At 57.1% G+C, this 24,708-nt stretch overlaps 1 protein-coding gene across 2 annotated transcripts; it reads right to left on the bottom strand.

Moving 5' to 3' along the window:
- Positions 1 to 587: 587 nt before the first annotated feature.
- On the bottom strand, positions 588 to 22,756 carry PSD4 (pleckstrin and Sec7 domain containing 4). 2 transcript variants are annotated; one of them, XM_069495368.1, is made up of 17 exons: positions 22,702 to 22,756; positions 15,461 to 16,425; positions 14,236 to 14,361; positions 13,861 to 13,939; positions 12,920 to 13,298; positions 10,264 to 10,473; positions 9,688 to 9,768; positions 9,466 to 9,578; positions 9,198 to 9,256; positions 8,889 to 8,978; positions 7,428 to 7,471; positions 6,881 to 7,041; positions 5,604 to 5,674; positions 5,341 to 5,504; positions 4,734 to 4,878; positions 4,399 to 4,542; positions 588 to 2,896 (listed from the first exon to the last, which is right to left on the bottom strand). In XM_069495368.1, exons 2-17 carry the CDS (start codon positions 16,346 to 16,348, stop codon positions 2,639 to 2,641), a joined length of 3,012 nt encoding a protein of 1,003 aa, XP_069351469.1. In that variant the 5' UTR covers positions 16,349 to 16,425; positions 22,702 to 22,756; the 3' UTR covers positions 588 to 2,638. The 2 variants fall into 2 exon arrangements, with proteins under 2 accessions (XP_069351469.1, XP_069351470.1); XM_069495369.1 differs by lacking the exons at positions 14,236 to 14,361; positions 15,461 to 16,425; positions 22,702 to 22,756 and having other exon boundaries at positions 10,264 to 10,587; positions 13,861 to 13,925.
- Positions 22,757 to 24,708: the final 1,952 nt, after the last annotated feature.

The following is a 24,708-nucleotide window of genomic DNA, read 5'->3' as shown; positions in this document are numbered from 1 at the left end:
AGCCAGAGCACATCACCCAGCACCTCTGCCCACCCCCTTCTCCTGCAAAGAGAAGGATTGACCCGCCACGTAGGTGGGAAAGGAGGGTGGGGTGGAGACAAGGTCAGGCGCAGGCCTGTGATGGTTTGCTCTGTCCCATATCCAGGGCGGGGGCTGGGGGCCCCCCAGCTTTCACTTTCATGGGCCACCTGGAACAACACCGTCTGGGGCTCTGGGCTGTCTCGGTGAGGCTGCAGGAAGGTGTCAGAGTCCCACCCCTTCGCTTGGGAGAGGCTTCTGAGATGGTAGGAGACCTGGCCCAGGCCACTGTGGGTTTTGGGAAGCTGAAGGCCCCAGTTTTCATGATGGCACAGGGGCACATGGAATAACTTCCTGCCTTTCCAGGAGCACAGCTCCGCAGCCGGACCGACACCAGAGCAGCAGGAGCTAGAAAGCTAAAGCCCGCCCCCTAGTGGCCGCACGTCACAACTGCAGCCCACAGCCGTCTCCACGGCCCAGCCCCACAGGCAGAGGTGCCGCGGCAGCACCGACTGGGCGAGGCCAGGCAGCCACCTTCGCCTGGTCTGAAGGCTCCACCTGCCCAGGTGAAAGGGAGGTGCCGGTTCTATACGAGCATAGTAGCATCGAAGTGTCACACATACATGCAGACGAACTGCCACCTTTTATTCCGGTATAATAAGGACACATGTCCAGTGAGGTCAAATAACCCACTCAAGGTCATTTGGCTTGTAAGCATGGATCCTGGGCCAATCCGTGTCCACGGGATGCTAGGACCCCACCTCGATCAAACAAGACAACCGGACCTGACCGTGGCTAACTGCTACTATATGTCAGAGTTGCCCAAGGAGCTTGAAGCACATACATCCACCCTCGACTCAGGCCCACTGAATCCGATCCCCGGGTGTGGGGCAGGAACGTGTCTTTCAGCATGCTCCCCCAGCCACATAAAATGTGTCTCCGTACTGACAGCTGGGAACCAGTGGGCAGGACTGTCAGGGCCATGTTTAACTCATTTGTGAGTCCCCCAGTGCTGGCCCATAAAAATTGTTCCGCATTATTTGTGAAATGAATGAATGAGTGGATGAATACGTGATGCTGAGGTCCCCTCCAGCTTTGGCGGCTGTAACTGTGTGGCTCCTGCATGCACACGCAGATACACGCGGGCAAGGGGCACGCAGCCTCCACGCTGACCCGCCCTTCCTCACACACTCACGCACACCTCCTTCTTTTTTGGCCTATATTCATCCCCGCGGCCAGAGACCCCACGGGCCAGCCCCACGCCGTGGAGTTCCAGGCCCCAGGCTGATCACAGCATGAGGAGGGAGGAGGGTGGCCCAGCAGGAAGGCCGGAGAGGCAGTGCGTCAGCGACAGGCAGTGGCAGCGGGCGGCAGCAGAGGCCCCCTCTTGGCGCACTGCCTACTGGCACACTTGGCTGAACAGAGACAATGGTGGCTGTTCCCTCCAGCCCAGCCTCCTTCCCACAGGCAGAGCCCCACACCCCTGAGTCTCCGGAACCTCCCCCAGAGAGCAGGCCCAGCTGGGAGGCAGCCAGAGGGCAGGGCGAGGGGGGTTCGCAGGGGAGAGCAGCAGAGCCCCTGTGAGCTGGGCCGGGGTGGATGAGGGGTCCCGGCACCCCTCAGGAAGGAAGCTTTTAGGGGTGGGCAGGAAGGGGCACGTGAGGGGTCTCCCGAGCCTGGCCTAGGCCTCCCCTGGTCTCCAGCCCCCATCCCACCCCTCACAACTCTCCGCAGCTGTGCCTCCTGCCCACAGACTGCCAAGGGGGAACTGACACCTTCTTTTACCTCTCCACACTCTCCAGCGGTCCGAACCTGGAGAACCTCCTTCCCTGCTCTGGGGAAACAAAGGCTCCTTGTTCCCAGAGCTCCAGGGTTCTCCACAGAGCTCTGAGGCCCCCACGCCTCCCGGCTCTTGCTCACGCCCTCGGCTGTGCTCTACTGATCAGCAGTTGGGCGTGTGAGGCTCTCATCTGCCCCGGCGCATGGATGATTACAGGGGAAAGGAGCCAGGAGACAAAGGCACGGGCCCCACAGCCTCACGGGGCCCCTGAAGCCTGCAGAGGTCCCTGCCCAGAACGCAGTCCCCTTGGTGGGCAGGGCCTCAGCAACCCTACTCCCTAGGTCACAGGAGGCTGCTTGGGATCTCCCAGGAGTCCCTGACCCGCCCTCCCGGGAACTCCTCCAGCAGGTCACCTATTTCCCAGAGGAAGACCATCCTCAGGGCTGTGGCTCCCCTGGCCGGGCTGTCCAGATGCCTCTGCTGCCCCAAGCTCTGTCCCAGAAGCCAGATCCACAGCACATGAGCTCTAATTCTCAAACAAGTGCTGAGTGCCACCAGGCCCAGGAAATGAGGCCACTCCAGATTCTGGGCGATGGAGGGTGACATGGGACAAACTCTGGGAGTAGAGCCAAGCTCTTGACCTCCCTCTTCCCTTGGGGGTGGATATGAGGACCACAGGGGACCACGGAGGACCACAGGGAAATAAGGGTTGTTCTTCAGCAGGGAAGGGAGGTGGCTCATCCCTAGACATGGACCCATTGAAATAAGTCCTCCCCCTCCACACACTGCATCTCAAGTCTACACCAGAGCAGGGGCCAGTGTCTGTGAGGGATGCCAGCTTCACAGCTGATTGCGGTTCCGCTTGGGGATGATCTTCCGGTAGGTTCTACGCTCTGAGATGTTGCGCTTCACCTTGGCAGTGGTGGGGGCCTCATCCTGGTGCAGGGACGGGCTCGAGTGGGATTTCTTCAGGCTGAGCTTGGGCTCCCGCGTGCCCCCAGCTTCCCTCCCCAGCTGCTCCTCCCACAGGTCCAGGGCATCGGAGGGGCAGCGCAGGCGGGACACCAGCAGCTGCACGTAGGTCTCGTAGCGGGATTTCTGTAACACACGGGCCGGGAGGAGGCTGGAATCTTGAGGCACAGCTCTCAGGTGTAGGAAGCTATGGCCACACAGACCTCTGCAGAAAGAGGGCTGGACCAACAGCGAGTGTCTGTACAGTGCTTGAGCAACCAGACTTTGCAGAGCACACTTCTGTATAGCATTATAATGACACCTATCGCCCAGTCCTGTTCTAATAATAGCCAACACCTTGTAGTGCTGTAACCAACATCTCTATACCATGTTACATCTTTGAGGCACTAAAAGATGCATAAGCTACTATACCTGAGATCCATGCAGCCCTGCTCACAAACAGCTCACATCTATACTGAGGCCTAATTGAGTCTGAATAGCATTTTAAAAAGTGGCATCTGTACAGCGTGCTGCTAACTACTCTCGTCTGTTTAACACGGACTTCTAAGGCCTCTGTAACTGGCATCCTTAGGTTACAGTTCAGTTTACAAGATGCTTTTCCACCATCCATCCCACTGGATCCTCATCCCAGCCTGGGAGGTTGTTTGGGGACAAATCTCTGTGGAGAGCAGGGCTACTGGCTTGCTAAATGTCCTAGCTGGTCAGTGGCAGGGAGAGGTTGGGTCCCCACAGCCATGGATACAACTAGCAAGCCAACGGATTAGCAGAGACCTTGGAAAGAGACTGGAAAGGGCGGGAGAGAGCTGCGGGAGGGCCCTGTGGGCACAGGTGGGGGTGCTGTTGACACCCCTCCCTGGTCTCTGCCTCTAGACGGTCTCTGATCCCCTCTGTTCTCACACTGCACCTTGCCTGCCCTCCTGCCCAGCGGGCCCCCACCCTAAGCAGGACGCCCAGGACCCCTGAAGGAACCACTCAGTGCCAGGTTCCCAGAATGAGCACTGCCATGAGGCCAAAGCAGAATTGGGGTGTGTGGGTGGGTGATGGTGGGGGGACACCAGGGGATGAAACATTTTGGCATCCATCATAGAGCTAGTAAAGGTCATTCCTTAGTTAAGATCGTAAATGATGCATTTGAGCAGCAAGTAAATTTATCAGGTTTGGAGGAGATGTTTAATCTATCTGTGCCTCGGTTTCCTCATCTGTAAAGTGAGGATAATAGTACCTACCCCAGAGTTGTTAGATAATTAAATGAGATAATCCATGCAAGTAATACAAGCTCCATAAATACTGCCTACTATTAGCAGGAAAGTATGAGAGGGAATAATTCAGCTAAAATATAGTTTTTCCTCCAATTCAGGAAAAGTCATATATGCTCTTAGGAGAGAGAAAACTCTACAAATAACGTCCCCTACGAGTGTTTCCAGACAAGCAGTTTCTGTGTCTCCCTGGGACAAGAGAGAAGGGGCCTGCATGCACTGACACACTGTGCGCATGTTCGCAGACAGGGCACAGGGGCCGGCACGCCCCGGGAGGGACGGCGGCAGGGACCGAGGCAGCCACGAGAGGGCGCAGAGCGCGGGCGAGGGGGCGGCGCGGGGGGCCGGGCCGAGGAGCCTCGGCCGCCTCACCTCGTACTCCAGATACTCCTTCCGCAAGCGGTAGACCTCCAGCTCGCGGCTGCGGCCCCGCCGCTCCGGTAAGTTCCTCTGCAGATCCAGCAGGTCGTCTGAGGCAGCGTCCAGGCAGTTCTCGTGGGATCGATGCTGCTCCTCCTGGAGCGGAGGCGTTGGGGACGCTGTCCAAAGCCCCCTCCCACCCCATCTTTCCGGGCCCAAGTGTGCAGCCCTCCCCTCCAGCTCCCGCCAGGTGCACGGCCCCGCCCTCCCGCCTCCCCCCTTTCCCGGGGCTCGGGCTCTGGGTGCACACTCCTCTCCGCCCACCCCGCCCCTCCCGCAGGCTGTACCAGGGAGCTCCGGGCCGGGCCCACGGGCAGGATGGGCCGCACGAATCTGCGCTGGGAGCCCACGGCGGCGGGGAAGGGCGGCGCCGAGTGCGTGGCGGCCGCCAGGTTGATGCGCGCGATCCAGGAACTCATCTCCTTGGCAGTGCTGCGAGCAGAGGAGGTCCTCGGTCCTGTGACACTCCCCCCAACCTCCTGTGATCTGCACTGTCGTCCAGGGCTCAGGACTTAGCCTCCAACAGCCAGAAGCCCAGCCACTAGCAGGGTGCTCTACCTCTGCCCATGGCTTTTCTTATTTGTCAAAGAGGAGAATCTGGGAAGGCTATAGACTTTATATCAAATACCAACTATGATCAATTGTTGGTGACTTCCTGGAATCCCCTGTTCAGAACTGGGAGGCTTGATCCGATTCACAAGGAAAAGGCTGATGCACTGGCAAAGTTGGCCACATGGGCGGGACAGGGGTGGCAGGAAGCGCCCAGGCTTCATCCTGCCTCTTGCCGCTGCAGAATGCTAAGGTTTCCTGGTCACTGTGGCATTCCCACTAGGGCCCGGGGCCGGCAGGGTCAGGGGCAGGAAAACAAGGGGCGAGCCCCCACCCTAGACTTACGGAGCCTGGAAGAGGTAGAGGCGCCAGTCGGCCGTCCGGAGCTGGAAGACGTGCGGCTTCTTGGTGTAATGGGTGGCCGGGGTGGCCAGCGAGTGGTGCACCCCCACGGGCTCGTCCACCATCTGCGCCACCAAGCTTTCCCCCTCAGGGCAGTGGTCCTCTCCCTGCCACCAGGCACAGGGGCTCAGATAAGCGGGTGTCATCAGTGGCCCACCCTCCCTGTCCCCCACTCTGCAGGTCAGGGCTGTCCACTCCCTTCCTACCTTCAGGAAGTAGAGAACCATCCCTCGCAGTAAGGTGTGGAACATCTTCCATCCGCGCTTGCCCCATGGCGCTGTTCCACGAGCAGAACACAAAGGTGGGCGGTGGCATCCAGACACACTCAGACACACACAAGTGTGCAGTCACCCCCCACCCAACTGCCCCTCACCACCTCGAGTCCCTCACCGGGATCACAAAAACACAGAGCATAGCAACACAAGAAAACACATGCAATCACAAACACACAGAGTCTCTCCACACGGCAATCCCGCTTGGGAGAAAACCAGACAGAACTACTCATGCACAAATGAGGATGTTCACGCAGAACATCCCCTCCCCACACACACACCCAGAACCCCATTGTGCAAACACCCAGCCACATGGTTCCACTCAGACATCTTTCTGGTCCTTGCAAGATAATCTCAGTGGGTTCAGGGGCTCAGGTCCCAGCTTGGGGTGTCCCCTGTACGAGACTGGGCAACCTCCCCCCTCCCCCCACCTCCCCATCCTGGTCTTGTGGGGTGAGACCTGTTCTAAGCTCCTTGGGCGGAATCCCAATTCCCTGTGGTCATCTCCCCGGGGCCCCACCCACGCCCCAGTGGCTTCTCACAGCCAATGCAAGTTCCTTCCTGGTGGCCCCACCCCATTCAGTCTGTGATTCCACATTAGTCTGCTGAGATCGCTGCTCTGGTCCTGTTGCTGCCCTGCTCAAAAACCGCCCCTGCATGAGGCCCAAATGCAGACCCTGGCAAATCTGCCCCAGACGCACCTCCCGCCACTCCCTTTCACACACCCCACGTCCTGAGCAAACTCTGCTTACTCTTTTCTCTGTGGGGGTTCCTTCTGCCCAACTTCAAAAACCCAGACCCTCTTATCCTCAGCTCAGATTCCATCCATCCATCATTTCCAGAAGCCTTACCTATCCCTGTCTCCACATCCCGCCTTAAAAACCTAAACCAAAACCTTTCCCTCCTCACTTGATCCAGCCTTCCCTACACACTCAGCTCCACCTTTTAACCCAGACACTGGTGCACTTGTGTGATCTCTGCCTTACCACAGGGGCTCAAGGGCCCAGGAATAACCGGGCCACCCCATCCCCCAGAGCCTTACACAACACCTGGCATGCAGTCACCATTCAGGACACAATGAGGAAGGAACATGGGCTGCCTGTCCTAGACACAGGCCATCTCTCTGCACACCCATGCATCATTCGTCAGCATGAGTCCCTGAGCAGGGCCACTCTGAGCATACCACCCTGTGCTGGGCAGCAGACACTCACTCTTCTTGCCATCTGCATCGTGATGCATCTTCCGAGCCAGGATGCCCTGCTTGTAGGTGGGCACTGTGGGGTCCTGGGCCAGCTGGAGGAAGGGGCTGCTCATCTTGCCAGCTGGCGGGGACGGCCGGGCCTTCTCGGGTCTGGCTGCATCTTCTTCATCCCTAGATATCAGAGAACCAGGCTGGGAGTGCTGACTGGGCAAAGACCACTGGGAGGTGTCTGTTGCCTCCCAGGGCTTCCGTGCCCTCTCCCTTGCTCTGGAGCCATACTCAGGACCCCACAAAAGAGTCTTCCTTCAAAGCCAGCCCAGCAATTCCTGGAAACACTGCCACCCCCCCCCCCCACTACCTCTAGCCCCTCCAGTATTAACTGGGCTCCTGCACCCTGTCTGAGCCTAGCCCAGTGCCCTGACCCTGGCTCCACCCTACTCAGGGGACCACTGTCCAGGGCCCTGAGCTTCTTCAACTCCCAGGTGGGCGACAGAGGGAGGACAGCCCAGAGACAAGGGTGGGGGGGAGGGTGAGCGAGGGAAGGGATGCTCACTCACACGGCCCACTCGAGCTTCTCGCTGCGGATAGACCAGTAGAGGGCCTGGAACAGAAGCACACGGGGGCAGGGAGCCTCTGTCAGCGGAGGTGGGACAGGGGCACATGCACAGCCCGTCTCCTCCACCCCCAGCACAGCTGTCTTCTTGCGCAGGCAAGCACCCACTCATCCAGCCGTCCATCCGTGCAACAAATTGTCTGTTGAGTTTCCCATGTGCCAGGCACTGTGCTGGGTGCCAGAGACACAAAGATGATCAAGGCATCCAAGTCCCTGCCCTGCCCGAGCTTAGTGAGGCCTGAACTAGTTCTCTTGAAGGGTAAATGAATCACCCACATCCCCTGCTGCCCGGGGGGATCTGGTGGAGAAGGAACCGGCTGACTGACCCCTGCAATAAATGTGTGGGAAATGAATGAATGAGTGAATGATGTGCTAGAGCTTTGAAATAATAGCAAATGGTATTAATGCAGATGTATCTTGCTTGCTTTTATAGCCCCACAGTGGCTAGCAAGATGTTTGGCACATAGTAAATGTTCGATAAATGTTCACTAAATACAGTCATATGGAGCTTAACAGCATAACGGTATTTCAGTCAAGGATCAACTGCATATGCGATGGTGGGCCCATAGGTTATAGGAGCTGCTCCCAATAGGTACCATTTTTATCTTTTACACTGGTATTTTCAGTGTACCTTTTCTATGTTTAAATGTATTTAGGTACACAAATCCGTACCATCGTGTTACAGTTGCCTGCAGTATTCAGTGCAGTCACACGCTGTACAGGGTTGTAGCCGAGGAGCAATAGGCTGTCGCATACAGCCTAGGAGTGCCCAGCCTGTGCCATCCAGGTTAGGGTGAGTGTACTCTGATGTCCACATAATGAAGGTTTCACAGAACATATCCCTGCTGTTAAGCAATGCGTGACTGTAGATGAAAGAGGAAATGATCTAATTGCTTCTGAAGCACATGCTGTGCACCAAGCACTGGGCTGAGCACTTGACCAATTTTATTTCATCTTGATAATGACACTGCAAGGTGGTTCTAGCCCCAGGAGGAACTGGAGTTGGCCAACGGGTAAATTGCCCAAGACTTTCAAACCCAGGGGCACCAGGCTCCCAAGTCTGAGCTCCAGACTTTTGCCATGTGAAGCTTGTCACCCTTCGTCCACTCGGAGGACCAATAAACCTGTGTTCCTCAGACTTCAAAGAGGTGAGAATCACCCGGAAACTTAACAAAACATTTTAGGGGCCCAGCCCCAGAGAGTCTGATTTAGTAGGTCCCTGCCAGCCAGGGACCCCTCTTTTAGTAGCCCTTCCATGAACAAGCCCTGTCCTCTCAAGGATATTTTGGCAGAGCTATGCCTGAGCTCAGCATTCCATTTGGGACAAGGAACCAAGAAGGCTCCAGGCCCCAAGCAGGGAGCCCCGGGGCCCTGGGCCCATCGCAAAGGCCAGGGCACGCCATACCTTCAGCAGCTCCTTGGGGAAGTTCCCGCCGTCCTGCAGGCCGTTCAGGTTGGCTATGAATTCCTGGCAGCTCATGCTCTTCCCAATGTTCTGTGGCCATGGAGAGAAGTGGGACAGCCTGAGCATACACCCCACTCAATAGAACAATGCCCCAGTAGCCACTCCAGAACTTCCCCAGTTCCCCAGGCCCACATCCCCCAGGGCCCTTCCCTGACCCGTCCCAGGCCTCTGGTCTCGTTCCCTCACCCGCACCGCCTCCGACTCTGGCCCCTGCCTCAGTTCCCAGGGGCACTCTCCCCACCTTCCTACCTGTCCGTGCAGGTCCGTGTTAAGGAGCATGATTGCACATGTCAAGGTGTGTACAGAATCTGTCCCAAAGAGGTGAGGGAGAAAGATCATGGAACCAGGGCTCCTCTGTTTCCTCTGCCCACACTAGGCAGGGTGACCCCACCACCCGGAATGCTTCCGTTTTCCACAGCCCCCAACACACTCCCACCGGCTGCCACCCAGTGAACCCCCCAGCAGGCACAGGCACCACAGAGCGCCCTGCCCTGCCCTCAGGGCCAGCTCCTCCTACCTGCCGAGGGGAAGACCCCAGGATTGCAGTAGTGGAAGCGCCTAGAAAACTGGTAGAGGATTCGCTCCCGCTCCTGCGTCTCCCCACTGAGCACCAGGGCCTGCAGGAAGCCCCTGCCAAGGAAGGCCAGAGTCAAGGAGGGAGCGCAGCCCCGGGCTGGTGCCACTGCCCGACGGCTGTCCCTCCTCCACAGCCTCCCCAGGGAGGGCCTGAAGGCATTACCGGAGGGCTCGGTCCAGGCTCTGGCCTCCAAACTGGAAGAAGGACAAGTATTCCTCAGCCACAGCCCTGCTAAAGTCATTGCTGCAGAGGGGAAATGGGGGTGAAGCCCGTGCCAGGGGTCTGGGCTGGGGCTGCAGATGCAGAGGGCCCCCAGGGCTGGCACATGTCATGGGGCCTGATGGGGTGGGGGCTGAGCAAGGGAAAGGCACAGCCGGGCTGGACTCTGGGTCCCGAGAGGGCAAGGGGGTGGCCAGAGTCTGGTCTGCCCCTGCACCTGCACCCAGTGCTGAGTGGGAGGACCGTGCAGTCTGGGTGGGCAAGGTGGTGGGGTCCAGGCTGCCAAGCAAGGATGGAGGGTGTGGAGAAGAGGTGCTACAGGGTGACCGGGAGGAAGCAGCAGGGATGGCGAGGGTAGGGGGAGAGTGAGGATGGGGAATGGGACGGACCAGGATGGGGATGATGGAATGAACGGTCAGATGGGACAGGGAGGTCAGGGCGGCCAGCGAGGGAGCACGTCGACAGCTTCTCCCTCGCCTGCCTCAGCCTGGAACCTTCCTCAGGCTCTGAGCCCCTTACTTCTTCTGCAGGTAGGCAGCCACTTCAGACTTCCGGAAGCCATCCAGGCGATAGAGGCGTGAGGCCAAATTCCAGGCTACCTTGTCACTCCTGACGCCATTAGCCAGCCTGTCTCCAGCTGGTGGCCTCTGGCCTTCCTCTAGGGACTGTGCCTGGGGCATGCGGCCCTCAGGAAGCCCGGAAGAGTCCAGCGGTGTCCTCAGACTCTCACTTGAGATGGACATGCAGGGGCTCTGGGTCAAGTGTCCTTGCAGGTCAGTCGTGGCAGGGGGCACCCTGACCTCAGGGTCACAGCTGAAGCTCCGGGGCCTTGAACGGAGGGGCCTGGAGAAGCAGAGAGGAGGCAGAGTCACATTAGATTGGCCCGGCCGGGACCTGGAGAGCCAGAGAGGAAGGTCTTCACACAGGCCATGAGGGGCAGAGCCCAGCTGGGTGCCCTGCACCCTCAGGTAAACCACAGGAGGCGCTGAGCTTATCTCAGGTGGCAGGTGCCGCCCTACCGCAGAGGTGTTTGTCCAAAGCAAGGCAGGTGGGATTGTCTCCCTCACCTGTCCTGTGATCCTCATACACCTCCCTGTCCTTTCCCTACTTCCCAGCTCCACCTCCAGCCTCCACTCCCAGATCTGGAGCCTAGAAAGCTGTAAGGATGGGTTGAGAACAGGAAGCTGGACTGGCTTCAGGAATGGCAGCAGCTGGGGGAGTCCAGGAAGTGGTCCCCAATCTCTTCCCTCCCCCCAGCTGGCAGCCTCACTACAAGGAGAGCAGGTGGTGACTTATGAGTGCAGACAGCACTCCCAATAGACTTAGAGAACACTCTGAGTCTGGCACTAAGACCCTCAGATACCACTCAGTCCAATCTCTGCCTAACTCTTCTGTTTCCCCTGCAACACGACAACCACATGTGGGGTATCCTAGTTATTATTTAAACATTCATTATCCAGGTTACCATAGTTAGGGACTTGCACAGGTAAGCAAAGGTCATCATAATATTAAAATATTCACTGATCAACTGACCACTTATAACATTAGGCTTCACTCAACCCCCCTGTTCCCCTAATGCGGACAGGTCAGGTCGAGGTCTTTGCTGGAGACTTCCCCCTGCTTCCTGGGGCTCATTAACATCCCACAATGCAAGATAAACATAACAGAAACTAACTGAAAAGTGAAATTACAACTCTGGCAAAAAAAACCCAAGGATTTCATAAAGTCCGTCACAATGATGCTGGAAGAAACCAGGCATCACATGACAAGCCGCTGACAAATGAGGAGCTGGCACAGTTAGTCCAATGAACAATGGAAAGGGAGAAAATTAAAATAATGACCTGGTTGTCACAACTAAAGAAAATTACTTGAATGATCAACTAAAATATGTTTTAAAAATTGACCAATTAGCATTGTTACTAAAATAAGATGGAGAAGCACTCTGGAAAAAAAATATGCAAATATAAATGGTCATGGAATTGTACACTTTAAATGGGTGGATCGTATGGTATGTGAATCACGTCTCAATAAAGCTGTTATTTTAAAAAATGACCTTTATGATCTCACTGGGAAAGTCAAGCATGAGTGAAAGATGTCTCAGATCAGCAAACTTGTGCTGGGAAGATTAAACTTCCTACATTGTGTTAAATATAAGATTAAATAAACTTATTTATATAATGTGTAGTGTCATTTACCAAGATAAAGGCTTTTTCATTATTTACTGTGAAAGTATGATTCTCATTGCAGGTAGATTTACTCACTTTTGTTTTGGGTTGGATGAAGTTAAATTTTTGGCTCCCTTTTTAGAGGCTGGGACTTCGCTGGTTGCCAGGCCTCTGACCATCTCCAGGGCAGCCTGGTTTCCAGGTGCAGGAGGAAGACGGCTCTTTGGTGTCTGGCACTAACATTCTGTCACCATCACCCAAGGCCACTGAGCTGGGAGTGGAGTCAACCCTCCAGTTACTGTCCCGTTAGGTCCATGACCTGAACCATTGCCCGTCCCTCCACTCTCTTCAATATGACCCCTATTCAGCCAACCAGAGAACAAAACTCCTTTTCCAGTGTCGAGATCCCAGGGCTGACAGTCTTGATGCAGCATCCTGGGGCAGGCAGACATCTAGGCTGGGTTCCCAGTCGGCCTATTCCTACCGCTGGTCACAGTCCTGTGTTACACAACCCTACTCAGGGTCCCATCAAACCTCCGCTTGGCGAGCCCTGAGCCAGCACCCTGAGCCTGGGCTTTTTGGTGAATTCCTCTCAGAAACCTCCTCAAATTCAAGCAGTCTGTAGCCTCAAATCACAAGCTCTCCCCTTCCACTCCCCTAGCCTGCCGAACACGGCTCCTGTTTTGTCTGGTCACATGGCCCTGGTCAGGTTCCCTGGACACCTCCTCCCCTTCCTCCTCTCCTGGTATCTAGCCGTGGACACTCCTCTCGCGGCCCTGCCCCAGCACACCCACATCCTGCCCCCACATGACTGACTGCTCTTTCGTTTCTGATGCTTTTAAACCCTCCAGTCTTTCTCAAAACTCTCCTGGTGCCCAGTCCTGTAATCCTTCTTAATAAATAACAGTAGGTTAAATCCCAATGTGCATTTCTCATGCTCCATCCAGACTAGGATATTCTTAAATGCATCCATAATTAGGAGCCAGAGAGCCAATTAGTCTGAGACTTACCCTTCTTCGGGAGTCCGGTGAACCTCGGGCTGGGCACCTCCAGCCTCTGCAGGCCGGACTGTGCCTTCGCTCTTCACTCCCTGCCCTGGGCTTGGGGCCTCCCGCACCTCCGCTTTCTCCACGGAACTTGGCTCTGCCCCATCTGTCTCCAAGAGTGAAAATTTTGAAGCATCTAGTGTCCACTTGGGAGAAGTGCCCAAGCTGTGGCGCTGGAGCTGCGGGCTGCCCTCCTGGGATGACGCGGGACTGGGCCTGGGACCAGGGCCTCTGCTCTCGGACTCAGGGCTGCTAGGGTCCGGCGAAGAAGCTGGGCTGTCCCAGGGGCTGGGGGCCAAGGTGCAGGGAGCAGATTCCTGGGGGTGTCCAGCTTCCCTCTCACCTGAGGAAGAGCCTAGAGTGAGGCAGGAATAGGGCTGGAGGCAGGGCTGCCACCTCCTGGGCTTCCTCCCTGCAGCCCCTCCCTGGAGCTGGGCAGCACTCCCTGTCCCTCCCTCAGGCAGTGACCTCCCCCACACGCAGGGACAGCAGGCAGTAGGCTCCCAGGACTCCCGCCCTGAGGCAAATAAGGGTTCAGGATTTCTGCTAAATCACTAAGACCCAGGGGTCAAAAACGCTGGGTCTAGGGCACGTGGCTCATGCCTACATACAGGTGGCTCCCAGCCACTCGGGGGAGACTGAGGGGAGCGAGACTCTAGTCTCTCAAAAACAAAATAAAAAGCTTAGTCTTTTGTACATTTCCTTCATTTACTCTGTATTTTAAAACCCATTTTAATGAGGAAGTCCCAGAGGCAGAGACAGTTTTAACCCCAAGTCTGTCTGGCTCCAACACAATAAAATGGGACCCCTTAATGACAACCATGGATCTAAGAATGATCTTTGTCTCCAGTCCAAATCCCAAAGCTTCTCACCTCCCATTCCCAGACCCCCATATTGGGGCTCACCTCTGTCCGGGGAAATAAGAGGCCCCTGGGGCCAGGAAGGACCTTCTGCGGTCTGCCGGCCCTCAGGGCTGGGCGGGGCCTGTGGAGAGAGGCACAGGTCTTTCATGAGCCCTGGAGGTGCCAAGAGGGGAGTGGGGGAGAGGCCAGGCAGGAGGAGGGGAGAGAAGGGGAGGGGAATGATCCAGGGGTGGCAGAAGCCCCTCCCTTCTTGTCATCCTCCCACCCAGACCACATGGGCACCAGAAGAGGGGTCCTGGATGTCTAGGAGAAGATCCACATCCTAGGAGTGTTGGTGCCAGGCCCTGCAAATCAATGGGTTCATGTTTCTCCTTCAAAGATGGAGAAGGTGAGACCCAGAGAGGGGAAGTGACTTGCCTGAGGTTGCACAGGATATGTGGCAGGGCTAAGGTAAGATCCAACGAATTCTGTTTCCCAGGTCAGCACTTTGTCCACACAGGGTGTTGCAGATGGGGCAGGGCCAAGCCTATCTCCCAGAGAAGTCTGAGAGAGAGAGAAAAGTTTGCCTAGAGGAAACTTGTTCCCTGGGCCTTTCCCATAACCCATAGGGCGTCCTCCTTTCAGTCTGCACAGATGGCCCTGCCTCAGGTCCTCAGGTGGTGCCAGCCCAAGGAGGGGCTGTTACAGGGAGGGCCATAGCCCTGGGCACTGGGCTGGATGGGATCTGCCATCCCAGAATGGGCACCAACTTCCAAACTCCAGGCACTCCGGGCTTCCCTCTGAGGACTTTAGAGCTTAGAGCAGGAAGGTCCTGGGAAAATGCACCTGCACAGGACAGAGCCCCAGCCACCCACACTGGGGCCCTGGCCGGCGCTGGCGGGGACTCTCGTCAGCACTAGGGAGCTCCTCTGATCTTGGGGCTCGGCTGAGAGAGCTGCTCTGGTTAACAGCACTTCTCCGTTGTTCTCAGGGAACGGAGAGATTAGAAAGTTACAGCCTCCTCTGCCATCTTGGGTCTCCTTATCTCTTAAGCAGAGGCCTCCCTGGGAATACTGTGCTCCCTATTGTCTCACAGAACTTGTCCTCATCCCTGGTTGATATCGAAGAGCTCCGCCATTGTCATTCGCGCCCGGTCTACTGACACTGGACAGGCGAGAAGGAAAGACGGTGAGCTAAAAGTAACAAAATGCCAAAATCTCTCATGAGAAGACAGGACAGGACTCCTAAAATAGACGTCCCTCTCTGTTAGGGGTAGAGGTCCCCCTTGCAGGCTGCCCCCTTCCCTGATACAGTCGGGAATGTCTTGCAGGTGGGAGGGGAAGAATCTGAGAACAGCCTGGAACACGCTGCAATTGGAGGAGCTGTTTGTTCTCCGAACGTATCTAGACATAGCCCCTTGGAGCTGGTGAGATGGAGCTATTTGTGGACTTAATTGCCATCGTGTTCAGGTGACATCATGGCATTGATAAAATTTCCTACAATTCTGAAGGCCACATCGGTCCTGATTTTCTGTTGTATTACTCCAGACCCCGAAAGGCCCAGGCATCAGAAAAGAATGCTCTGGGCCTGGTGAGCCCAGAGGAAGGCCCTCCCCTCTAGGTCCCTGGCACAGCCCTAGGCTGGTCCGCAAGACGGGGCTTACCTCGCTCTCCCACTGACCAGGAGGGGCTGCTGGAGTCCCCTCAGCGGTGGCCACCGAGGCCCAGCAGGAGGAGTGCGGTTTGTAAACAGGCACAGGGAACGGAGGGGTGCTCTGTCCACTGGCGGTGCCGTCCTCCAAGTCCAGCTCACTTCCCGGCTCCCACAGCACCGCGCCTCCTGGGAGTGGGGGCTCCAGGGTCTGCGGGCACTCGGGTGCAGTCCTCACTTCTGTGTGGGAGTCTGAGAACCCCCAGGAAAAGCGCTCTCCGGAAGCACTGGTTTCCGAGCAAGAGCTCTCCAGGAAGAGGGGGTTGTTGAAGAACATACTCTCCTCTTGACCCCACTCTGGAGAAGAGCCTGGGGTTCCCTCTCTCGGCCAAGCCTGGTGCCCCTCCTCAGGCCCGCCGCTGTCTTCCCCTGAGTCCTCGTCCTCGGGTGGGGTGAGGCACAGGCCCACGTCCCCGGGGAGGTTTGCTGGGGCTGTGGGGATGCAGCATCTCAGCCCAGCCCTGAGCCCCTCTGTCTTCTCCAGCTCCTCCTCCAGGTCCAGGACGCACATCTGGGCCTGCATGATGCCCGCCCAGAATACCACCTGCGTGGACATGCTCTGGCTCTGCCGTGGGCTCCCCAGAGGACGGCTGTCCCCAGGTGTCCCTGGTGGTGCTGCGCTCTGCCTGTGCTCCCCCTGGGAAGAGCAGCTCCCCAGGTGTGTGAGCGCCGCCCCTGAGCCCTGGGGAGGAGCATCTTGTTGGAGGGGTTCGGGAGGGTCCTGACTGCTGCATGTTTCTCCCGGGCACGCTCCTGGGTGGGGCTGCAGGTTGTCTCCCAAATAGATGTTGAGAAAGTCCATGGGTTGGGGGTGGTCAGAGAGTCTGTAGTCACCCATCATCCACTCCGCCTTCACAGTCCCATTGTGTGGATTAGGGGGAGTGCTGGCCCCAGGGGTAACTGGGAATCACATCTACCCTGGAAATGACCAAAGCAAACACAGGTTAGGAAGGACTGTCAGCCCCTGGAAGCACACGTGTGGTGTGTCAGATGTGTTTGGAGCGCCTGCCACATCTATGCCCGCTGCTAAGGGACACTGCCCTCCACAGCCCTGCGGTGGGTAAAGGGTGCACCATATACACATCAGGGCAGCACCTGCCCCAAAGACACCCATCTGTTGGCTGAAGGTGGCCTACATGGCTTGGCTGAAAAGGATGAACCGGCCAAATCAGATCCCTCTCTAGGAATTTTGAATTGCAGCAAAACGGCTGGCAGCAGGAACAGAGGTGCGAATGCCTTGGGGTGTTGAGAAAGCAGCACAGGCCACCGAAGCACGTGGGAGCCAAAGGGACACAGGCTAGAGGTGAGGAGGCTGGAACAGACTCTCAGAAGTAGGCACCCATCAGATAAGGCCATGGCCTGCCTTATCTCCACTTTCCAAGGCCCCTGTCTTTGGGGGCACCATTCACGAGGCCAGATCACAGACTGGTTTTGGTCCTTGCAAGCTGTTGACAGCTGTGCAATTTGGCCCAAGTGGAAAAGTGAGGGGCTGTCCACGAAGCTCAGCCCAGGCCTCATGGAGGGAGGGCGCTTCAGCCCTGCGGCCCAGCACTGAGCAGACCACCTGCCCCTTGGGGAGGAGCTCCCTGCCTTCTGGGATGTGGTGGCTGTGTCTGCCTGCGGCTGCAGCTCCAATGCCAGAGCTGCCCAGTGCGTCAGCCACACCAACACTCTGGGTGGGCCCTTATCACATGCAGCTGGGAACCTCACAGGGTGTTTTTTGGAAGCATGGGTCTCCACCCCCCGCACGCACGTGGCCCCCAGCTTACAGGGCTCCTGGAGTGCCCTGCTTCCTCAAAGCAATTGGCTTGCTTTGATCCAATGGACACTATGAGGCTGGTAACTCACAATCTGTTTCCCTCACAGCGCGCTGGCTCTCCAGAAGTGCAGGGCTAAGTACACAGGCCCCGGTGGCATATCTTAAACACACCGCTGGCTTCCTCACGTCTGTCCTTATCTTCCCTTCGCCTCACTTTCTTCGTTGAAGACTCCATCCCCAGGCTACAGGCTGAGGATCTGCTCAGTTTGCTCCCAAGTCTGAGAGTCAGTAGCGCTACCTATTCCGCCTGAGCAGCTGCCCATGTTCCACTCTCAGTGCTCTCTGGGTGAGGCTTGTGACAGTCCGACTTCCAAAGCTTAAGGGGTCAGTGAGGCTCAGGAACCACTGTCTATACTCAGGCAGCCCCCCAGGTCCCTGACCTCCCTCCCAGGCCTGCCTGGTGGGGAACGACCGAGTGTGAGCAAGGAGGTGAAAACATCCCACCACTGCAACCCCAAGTAAGCAGCCCATGGGGTACAGGGAACGACTGGGAAGAAATCTCCCAGGAGACGAGGGGAGAGCTGGGGAGAAGCAGCTGGTTCACAGGGGCCCGAGCACGGGGCACCCCCAGCTCCACCTGACTGCCTCCCTTCCCAGGCCCCAAAGCCCCCTCCCTCCCTGCTAAGCCTGGTCAGTCTAGGCCCACTTGGTGCTCCTCCTGGGCATGATCCCTCCTCCTCTCCTCATTCCCCATCCCCACACACTGTATCTGAATGGGTGACAGCCTCACGTCCCTGTGTGCATTGGAGCATTTTGCCAGGATGACATCAACGCACCCTGTCTCAGCAGCGAGCTCACTTGACAGGAGAAGTTCCCGTGCCGACAATGGGAACGGGAACGACATGCAGGGCCCACTGGAAAGGGCATCTTGCATTTTTTATAAGATGAGAGGGAGTCCCGAATGTGTCCTTGCAAATATGCACTTGTAAACAAATATGCATATGTACCTAAAGCAGCAGTACAGGTAAATGTTAATTAATGACTATGCTAGACATAAATGAGGGTTGGATCTGCCTTCCCAGAAGGAACCCAGTGTTCCATGCTGGATTTTTTCACAGCCTGGGGGGGAAAAAATCAGAGAAGCTGCCACAGCTTTCCAGAGAGCAAAGAGGAGAGAGCAGATCTCTGAGGCCTGAGGGGTCCGAATAGGCTGGGTGGGGGGTTAGTGGGAACTGGAGGGAGCCCAAGGCAATGGGGGCGTGGTGGAGACAGACCAAAGCATTAGTGGGGGACACGTGTGTGCTTTGACTGGGCCATGACTCTGCAAACCAATTAGACTCAATCCAACCACACTCCAGCCCACACGCTTCGCTTTCAGAGCACTTATCCAATGTGTCGTTCGTTCCCAGTGTGTTCACTCACCGGTTCTAGTTGGCCTAGAAGGCAAGCGCCAAGAAGGCAGGTTCTTTGTGCTTCCTGTTCATCGCTGTGTCTCAGCACATAAATGCTGAATGACTGAGTCACTTTACGTGACTGATTGTGTTGTACCCACTCCCACCCACAAAGTCCCGGGGGCACAGAGTTATACTGTAGTTCAAGTGCATTAGAAAGTTAAAGGTTAGCGTTGCCTTGAGACATTCAGGCCCACCTGTGGCCCGAACTGGGGTGTGAACCCAGGTCTGTGTCTCTCTTAAGTGTCACTCTCCCTTCCCACCCACAAGTCAATTCCTGTGGACATTCTGGAATTCCCTTGTGAAGCAGAGGGTCACTCGAATTCCTGTTTCCCCATTGCCCAGTGCAGCGCCTGCCTCGCCGAGAGGCAGCACTCCAAAAATGTTAGTGAAAATCAGAGAAGGGGTGGATGGATGGATAGAGGGACGGACGGACGGAGAGACAGACAGACAGGATGGATCCTCAGAACACTCCCTCCACAGCAACCTGGCCAGAGGACTGGGAGACTGAGCCTTGGAGAAGGAGAATTAGCATCATTAGGACATGATGACTTCCTCATGGGGGCCAGTCTGCCCATGAACGAATTGCATCTTCCTCCCAGGAAGCCCTGTACTCCGAGGGTCGCAGAGGCAGACGCCTGCAGGTCAACAGCCAAAATGTCCCCATGAGCCTCAGCTCCTAGGCAGCAGCCTGGACAGGAAGCAGGAGGAGGACCCATTCAATCACCTTGTGTGTGCTCTCCACTTGTGGAGGGGATGCTGTGTAACCATGTGTTTAACAGATTTCTTCCTCCTTTCCTTCCTTATTTATTTGTTTAGGGACAGGGTCTTGCTCTATTGCCCAGGCTAGAGTGCAGTGGCATGATCACAACTCACTGCAGCCGCAAACTCCTGGGCTCAAGCAATCCTCCTGCCTCAGCCACCCGAGCAGCTGGGACTACAGGTGCATATCACCAAGCCCGCCCAATTTTATTTTTATTTTTTTTTTAGAGATGGGATCTCACTATATTGCCAAGTCTGGTCTGGCACTTTCTGGCCTCAAGAGATCCTCCTGCCTCAGCCTCCTACAGTGCTGGGGTTACAGGCATGAGCCACCATGCCTGGCCCCCCTTTTCCTTTTAATAGCTTTGCCCCGAGTGAAGGGGTGGGGTGACCTAAAAAGGGTGAGGTCGCTTCTTAGGGCCTTCAAGGCAATCCCACCAGTCCCCTGGGTGAGGGCAGTCTGAGCTAGGAAGGGGCAATGACGGAGACCAGCCTTTGATTCCTGGAGGTAGGATGGCATCTCTTCGGCAGAAGCAGGCCAGGAATTGGGGAACAGAGAGCCCAGGTCTTACGCATCTAAAATTTTCTTGATTTACCTTTTTTTCTCCCCACCTCTGGTGTTTAGTCAAATCTCGTTTGAACTCTCCAGTGTGTTTCAGTTATCCTAACCAGAACAAAGGCAAGGGGAAGGGAATCCACGATAAAAGATCTGCCACATGCCTCGTAAGGTGGGTCCTGTCACCTCTACAATAAAGTGGCCCTTCGTTTTTCTGAGCACTGCGATGGCTCGGGATGTTTAAGGAGGGTACAGAGCAGAGGGGGAAGAGGAGCAGGCGGGGTGAGGGAGCACTGCTCCGCTGTGCCCGGCCAGCTCTCCCATCTGGAGCTTAGCTGACCACATTAGGAAATTTTCACCATGGCTGAGGGTGCGTTTCTCACGCAGAATCCTGCGGGGGCTAAGCTGTGCGTCCAGCTAGCGGGAGGTGAGGAACCCAGAAAGTGATGTCTGAGGAACCAAGAGGACAGGGTCCCTTCCACCCCACCCCACCCTTGCCACCCTGGGGCTTCAAGGCAATTTCCTTTTGATCTTAGGAAGGAAGAACAAGCACAGATGACACCTGCATTGTGTTTTTGAATAGTGGGTTTGTTTTCTACCCTCGGCTTGGGGAAGGAGCCTCGTACTCTGGCTTAGGGACCAGGTGCGGAGGCGGGGGTACAAGGCTGCCCTGGCCAGGAAGGGTCACAGCCTAGGGCACCCTGCACTGATGCCCTCCCTTGCCCACCTCAGGGTCACGGTGAGAAACACAGACACAGGCTCATACTCCAGACTCCCATCCTACCTCTACAACTGATGAGCCATGTGACTCTGGGTGAAAAATTTCACCTGGTTCCTTATCTGTAAAACAGGGAACTGAGATGCAGTAAAGCCACTCTGCAGGTTTGTTACCAGGTGGGAGTGGGTCTGAGTGCTCATGCTGGGCCCAGCACGTAGCAAGTGCTCGAGAAATAGCATGTCCTGCTCAGTTTAACTTTGTTGTTTTGCCCGTCAGTTCAGAAATGCTAAAATAAACAAAAACAAACAGCCCTCCTGGTCAGGCTCAGCCCGAACTGCACACACTGGGCTCTCAGCCTCCTGCAGGCGCCAGCCCTGAGCCTCCCACCCCGAGGGCGGAGGGTGTCTGTCTGTCTCTCTCCCCCTTTGAGCGTCCAGACGCAGCAAGCAAACATTCCTTCCTTTTACCCTGGAAACTTTTTCCTTCCTGTGGAAAAGTATGAAGGTTTCTGGCCTGTCCAGGACTTAGGAGGTGACCTGTCCTGTGTCCCTGCACAGCCCAGAAAGCGGCTGGGCTAGAGACGTCCCTGCGGGCAGGAGCCAAGAGTGGAGTTCCCTGGCCTGGAGTTGCAGGGCGGCCGCCCCGTCTGAACCGGGGCCTGAAGCACCGTGAGAGAAGTGAGCAGAGGAGGCCCACATCCTGCCCACACGGAAGGAGCCTTCATGCAAATGTGCGTAGAGAGAGCTGGAGGCCTGTGGTGGGCCAGCTGGGGGAACAGAGAGGGAACAGAGAGGATGGGGGCTGCCGTGGGCAGAGAAGATGGTGGAGAGAGAAAGGGGGACACAGCACACCAGAGGGCCCCTGGGCAGCTGCTGCCCGGGAAGACCACCAGGAAGTTCAGGACCAGGCTGGGCCTCTCCTCCCTCTGTCCTCTCACCCTACCTCCCGCATCAGCCCCTTGGATCTCTCCCCTCCCGCTGTGGGTTCTAATCCCTATGCTGGTGGTTCCTTCTCCGTAGAAGGAGGCTGCAATGTGATGCTCTAGGGCCCAGGAAGCTGGGGAGACAGCCCCGCCCGGGCTCACTCTTTCAAGCTGGGCTAAGGCCCAACACACCCGAGGGGGATTTATCATCAGCTGGTGACAGGCCGCCCTTCCCTGCATTTGAGCAGAGGGGTGACTACGACTACGGAATTTTGGGCCCCAGAATGGGGGGCCGTGACTGGGGGGTTCCCTCCACGAGGGAGGCTGCCTTTGCCATGACGATAACAACTGTAACGAGTGGGCCTTACAGCGTCCCCGACAGGGAGGGAAATAGTCCCTGCCGCACATGAGGACAACAGGCCCAAATGAGAGCTAAACCGGCAAGGAGGGTCCCCCACCTCGACTCCCTGAAAGGCCAGGGGAGGCTGGGAGCCCCCAGTGGCCGAATGGACAGGGGACCCTGAGCTCCTGCAGAGGCCACACCCAGAGCTGCCCCAAGCCCAGGCCTGGCCTGACTCCCTCCCTCCAGGGGTCTGGGGTCAAAGCTCACTTGGGGTTTCTGGCCACGAAAGCCCCCATGGATACTGAGCCACAGCAGTCACAGGGACCCTGGGAGGCCACAAGAGGTTGAGCACAAGGGGATTCCTTCACCCTTCACTGTGACAGAAGTCCAGGGAGCCTGAGGGTGCTGGAGGAGGGAAATGGCAGGGGTTAAAGGGGCCAGGGCAGGGAATCCGAGAAGGGCCAGATGGGGAGTGGCCGGCTGCGGGGACGAGGGGGACAGAGAGGAGGAAAGGGGAGGCTGGGGGTCTAGCCTAGGCCAGGCTCATGGCACATGACACGCAGGAGGTGCACACTGCCCTGCACCTACTGCCCCCTTCCTGCCCTCCTGCCCCCGCCCCCTCCACATTCCCTGCTCTCCCGGGGTCCCTCCAGCCCCGCCCCAGGCAGGCCCACCGCGCTCACCTCCAGAGGGCCCAAGAGGGGACGGTTGGCGCCCCAGGAGCACGTCCTGGCTGCACAGTCCTGCCCAGCGAATACGGCTGTGGGCTGTGGCGGCTGGTGCTTCCGCCTTCCGCTCCCCTCCACCACGACACACACCCCTCCTGCTCCCCACTACCTCCCTAGGGCTCCGAGCTACTCAGCCCCACACTTCCTGCCCACAAGACCAGAGCCTCCACTCCCAGGCTCAGCACCTGGGCCCTTCCCCACGTCCCCGCTCCCAGAAGCCCCCACTCTGCACGCCAGGCCAGAAGGACCTGCCATGGATCGGACTGGCTTTCTCCCAGAGGGAGGGCCCGGGAGAGAGAAGGGAGAAGTGGCCCCGGGTCTGGACTGTGAGCAGGCCCCACCTCCTTCCTCCCTGCCCCCACTCTCTGTCACCTGCAGGCATCCAGTGGGAGACAGGAGGGCCCCAGGCCAGACAACTTTTCTTTTGCTGTTTTTAACATTTCAAATTTCATGCGACTATGTCTCAAGTCACCCTTATGAAGTGTCCCTCAATAGCACCTCAACCACTCTCCACACCTACTCTATGAAGTGTTACTAAACCCATTATGCAGATCCCGATCCAGAAGCAGGCTCAGAGAGGTTAAGCCACTGCCCGGGGTTGCACAGCTGGGAAGTCACAAAGCTGGGGTTAGAACTCAGAGCCTCTGACTATATGAACTGAGTGTCCTCCAACCCCATGGCTGGATTCTCTGCAAGTGTGAGATGGGGGCTGTGGGGAACCACACTCACTGTACCATTCTCATCTCTGTCTGTACAATCTACCGCTTCAGCCTCAACCACCACAGACTTCTCTGCTGAGGGTCCAAAGACCCCGCCCTGCCCTACACTCTAGTTGTCACAAATCCAGCTGCCCAGTGGACTCCTCCACTTGCATGTCCACACACGGGCCACCCCGGCCTGCAGTGGAGAGGGTCGGGCTCTGGCTCTCCCTCCAGCCGAACCCCTCCCCAAAGCACACGGGGACATGCCTACCTGGAGCCCACACGCCCTGTTTCTCCACCACACTCTGGGCGCCAGGATCCTGGGGGATTCTCTGCTTCTGGGGCTGAATGGCCTCCCCTTCTCATGGGCACGCTGCAGCATTGCTCTGTGCAGCCCTAGACTGGGGCAGGGTGGGGGCAGGAGCGCTGACGGGGGGCGGGGGGGGGCGGGGAAGGGAGGGGTGTGGACTGGGCTTGGAGCCGTGGGCAGGTCACCCACCCACGTGCACATGTGAGTAGGGCCATGGCAGGGGCCAGAGGCTGGGGTGGGCTCTGGCCCAGCAGCGCATGCAGAGGAGGTTGCGAATATTAACCCAAACGTGGACCTCCAGGCCACGACAAAGGTGGGGGATAGGAGAATAGGACACACTCTATATGACAGTTTGTCAGCTTCGGTCATAACTTTCACACATTCGGACATACCAGATGGGGCCTCCACCGTTCACTTCCTGGGGCTGGTACTGTCAGGGCCAGGCTTATCTCACCAGCACCCCAAACTCAGTGTTTGTGAGGCAAACCTGGTTCCTTCTCTCCCCCATGCTGCTCTTCCTACCATAGTTGGGTTCGAACAAAACTCTGCCCAGCTGGGTAAGCCAGAAAGTCACCCAGGCCTGAATGCAGCCCTCTGGTCAGGCTTTCAGGTCAGTGCCCGCTCCGTGCGGTCCTTACGCTAGAAGCTGCTGACCTGCCAGGAATAAAACACACGTCCCCTGTTCTCAGGGAGCTTCCAATCCAGTGACAGAGGCAGAAAATAAACAAGCGATGGATGAATCAACACCCCATCACAGACTGGATAAATGCATGCTGGGGAGGGAGGGCTAGAGAGAAAGGGAGAGAGCAGCAGGGGTGAGGGCACCATCACGGGGCCAGCCGGCCTCTGCAGGGTGCACCATACCCAGGGGAAGCGGGGCCATGTGGAGGGGACTGCATGCCGAGCTGCTCCTCTGGCTCCTCTGAGGTGGGAAAGGTCTCCAGGAATCCC

This window comes from Eulemur rufifrons, chromosome 19, assembly GCF_041146395.1.
Source record: "Eulemur rufifrons isolate Redbay chromosome 19, OSU_ERuf_1, whole genome shotgun sequence".
Taxonomy (NCBI): domain Eukaryota; kingdom Metazoa; phylum Chordata; class Mammalia; order Primates; family Lemuridae; genus Eulemur; species Eulemur rufifrons.
Note: the sequence above shows the minus strand (reverse complement) of the source record. Positions and strands in the feature narration are given on the sequence as shown.

Excerpts from the sequence above, each read along its gene's own strand:
- PSD4 (XM_069495368.1), bottom strand. The coding sequence starts at position 16,348 with ATGATGGGTGACTACAGACTCTCTGACCACCCCCAACCCATGGACTTT. Across the intron at positions 9,257-9,465 it reads TGGGGTCTTCCCCTCGGCAG|ATTCTGTACACACCTTGACA; the intron begins GTAGGAGGAGCT and ends TCTTTGGGACAG. Across the intron at positions 8,979-9,197 it reads ACACGGACCTGCACGGACAG|AACATTGGGAAGAGCATGAG; the intron begins GTAGGAAGGTGG and ends CCATGGCCACAG.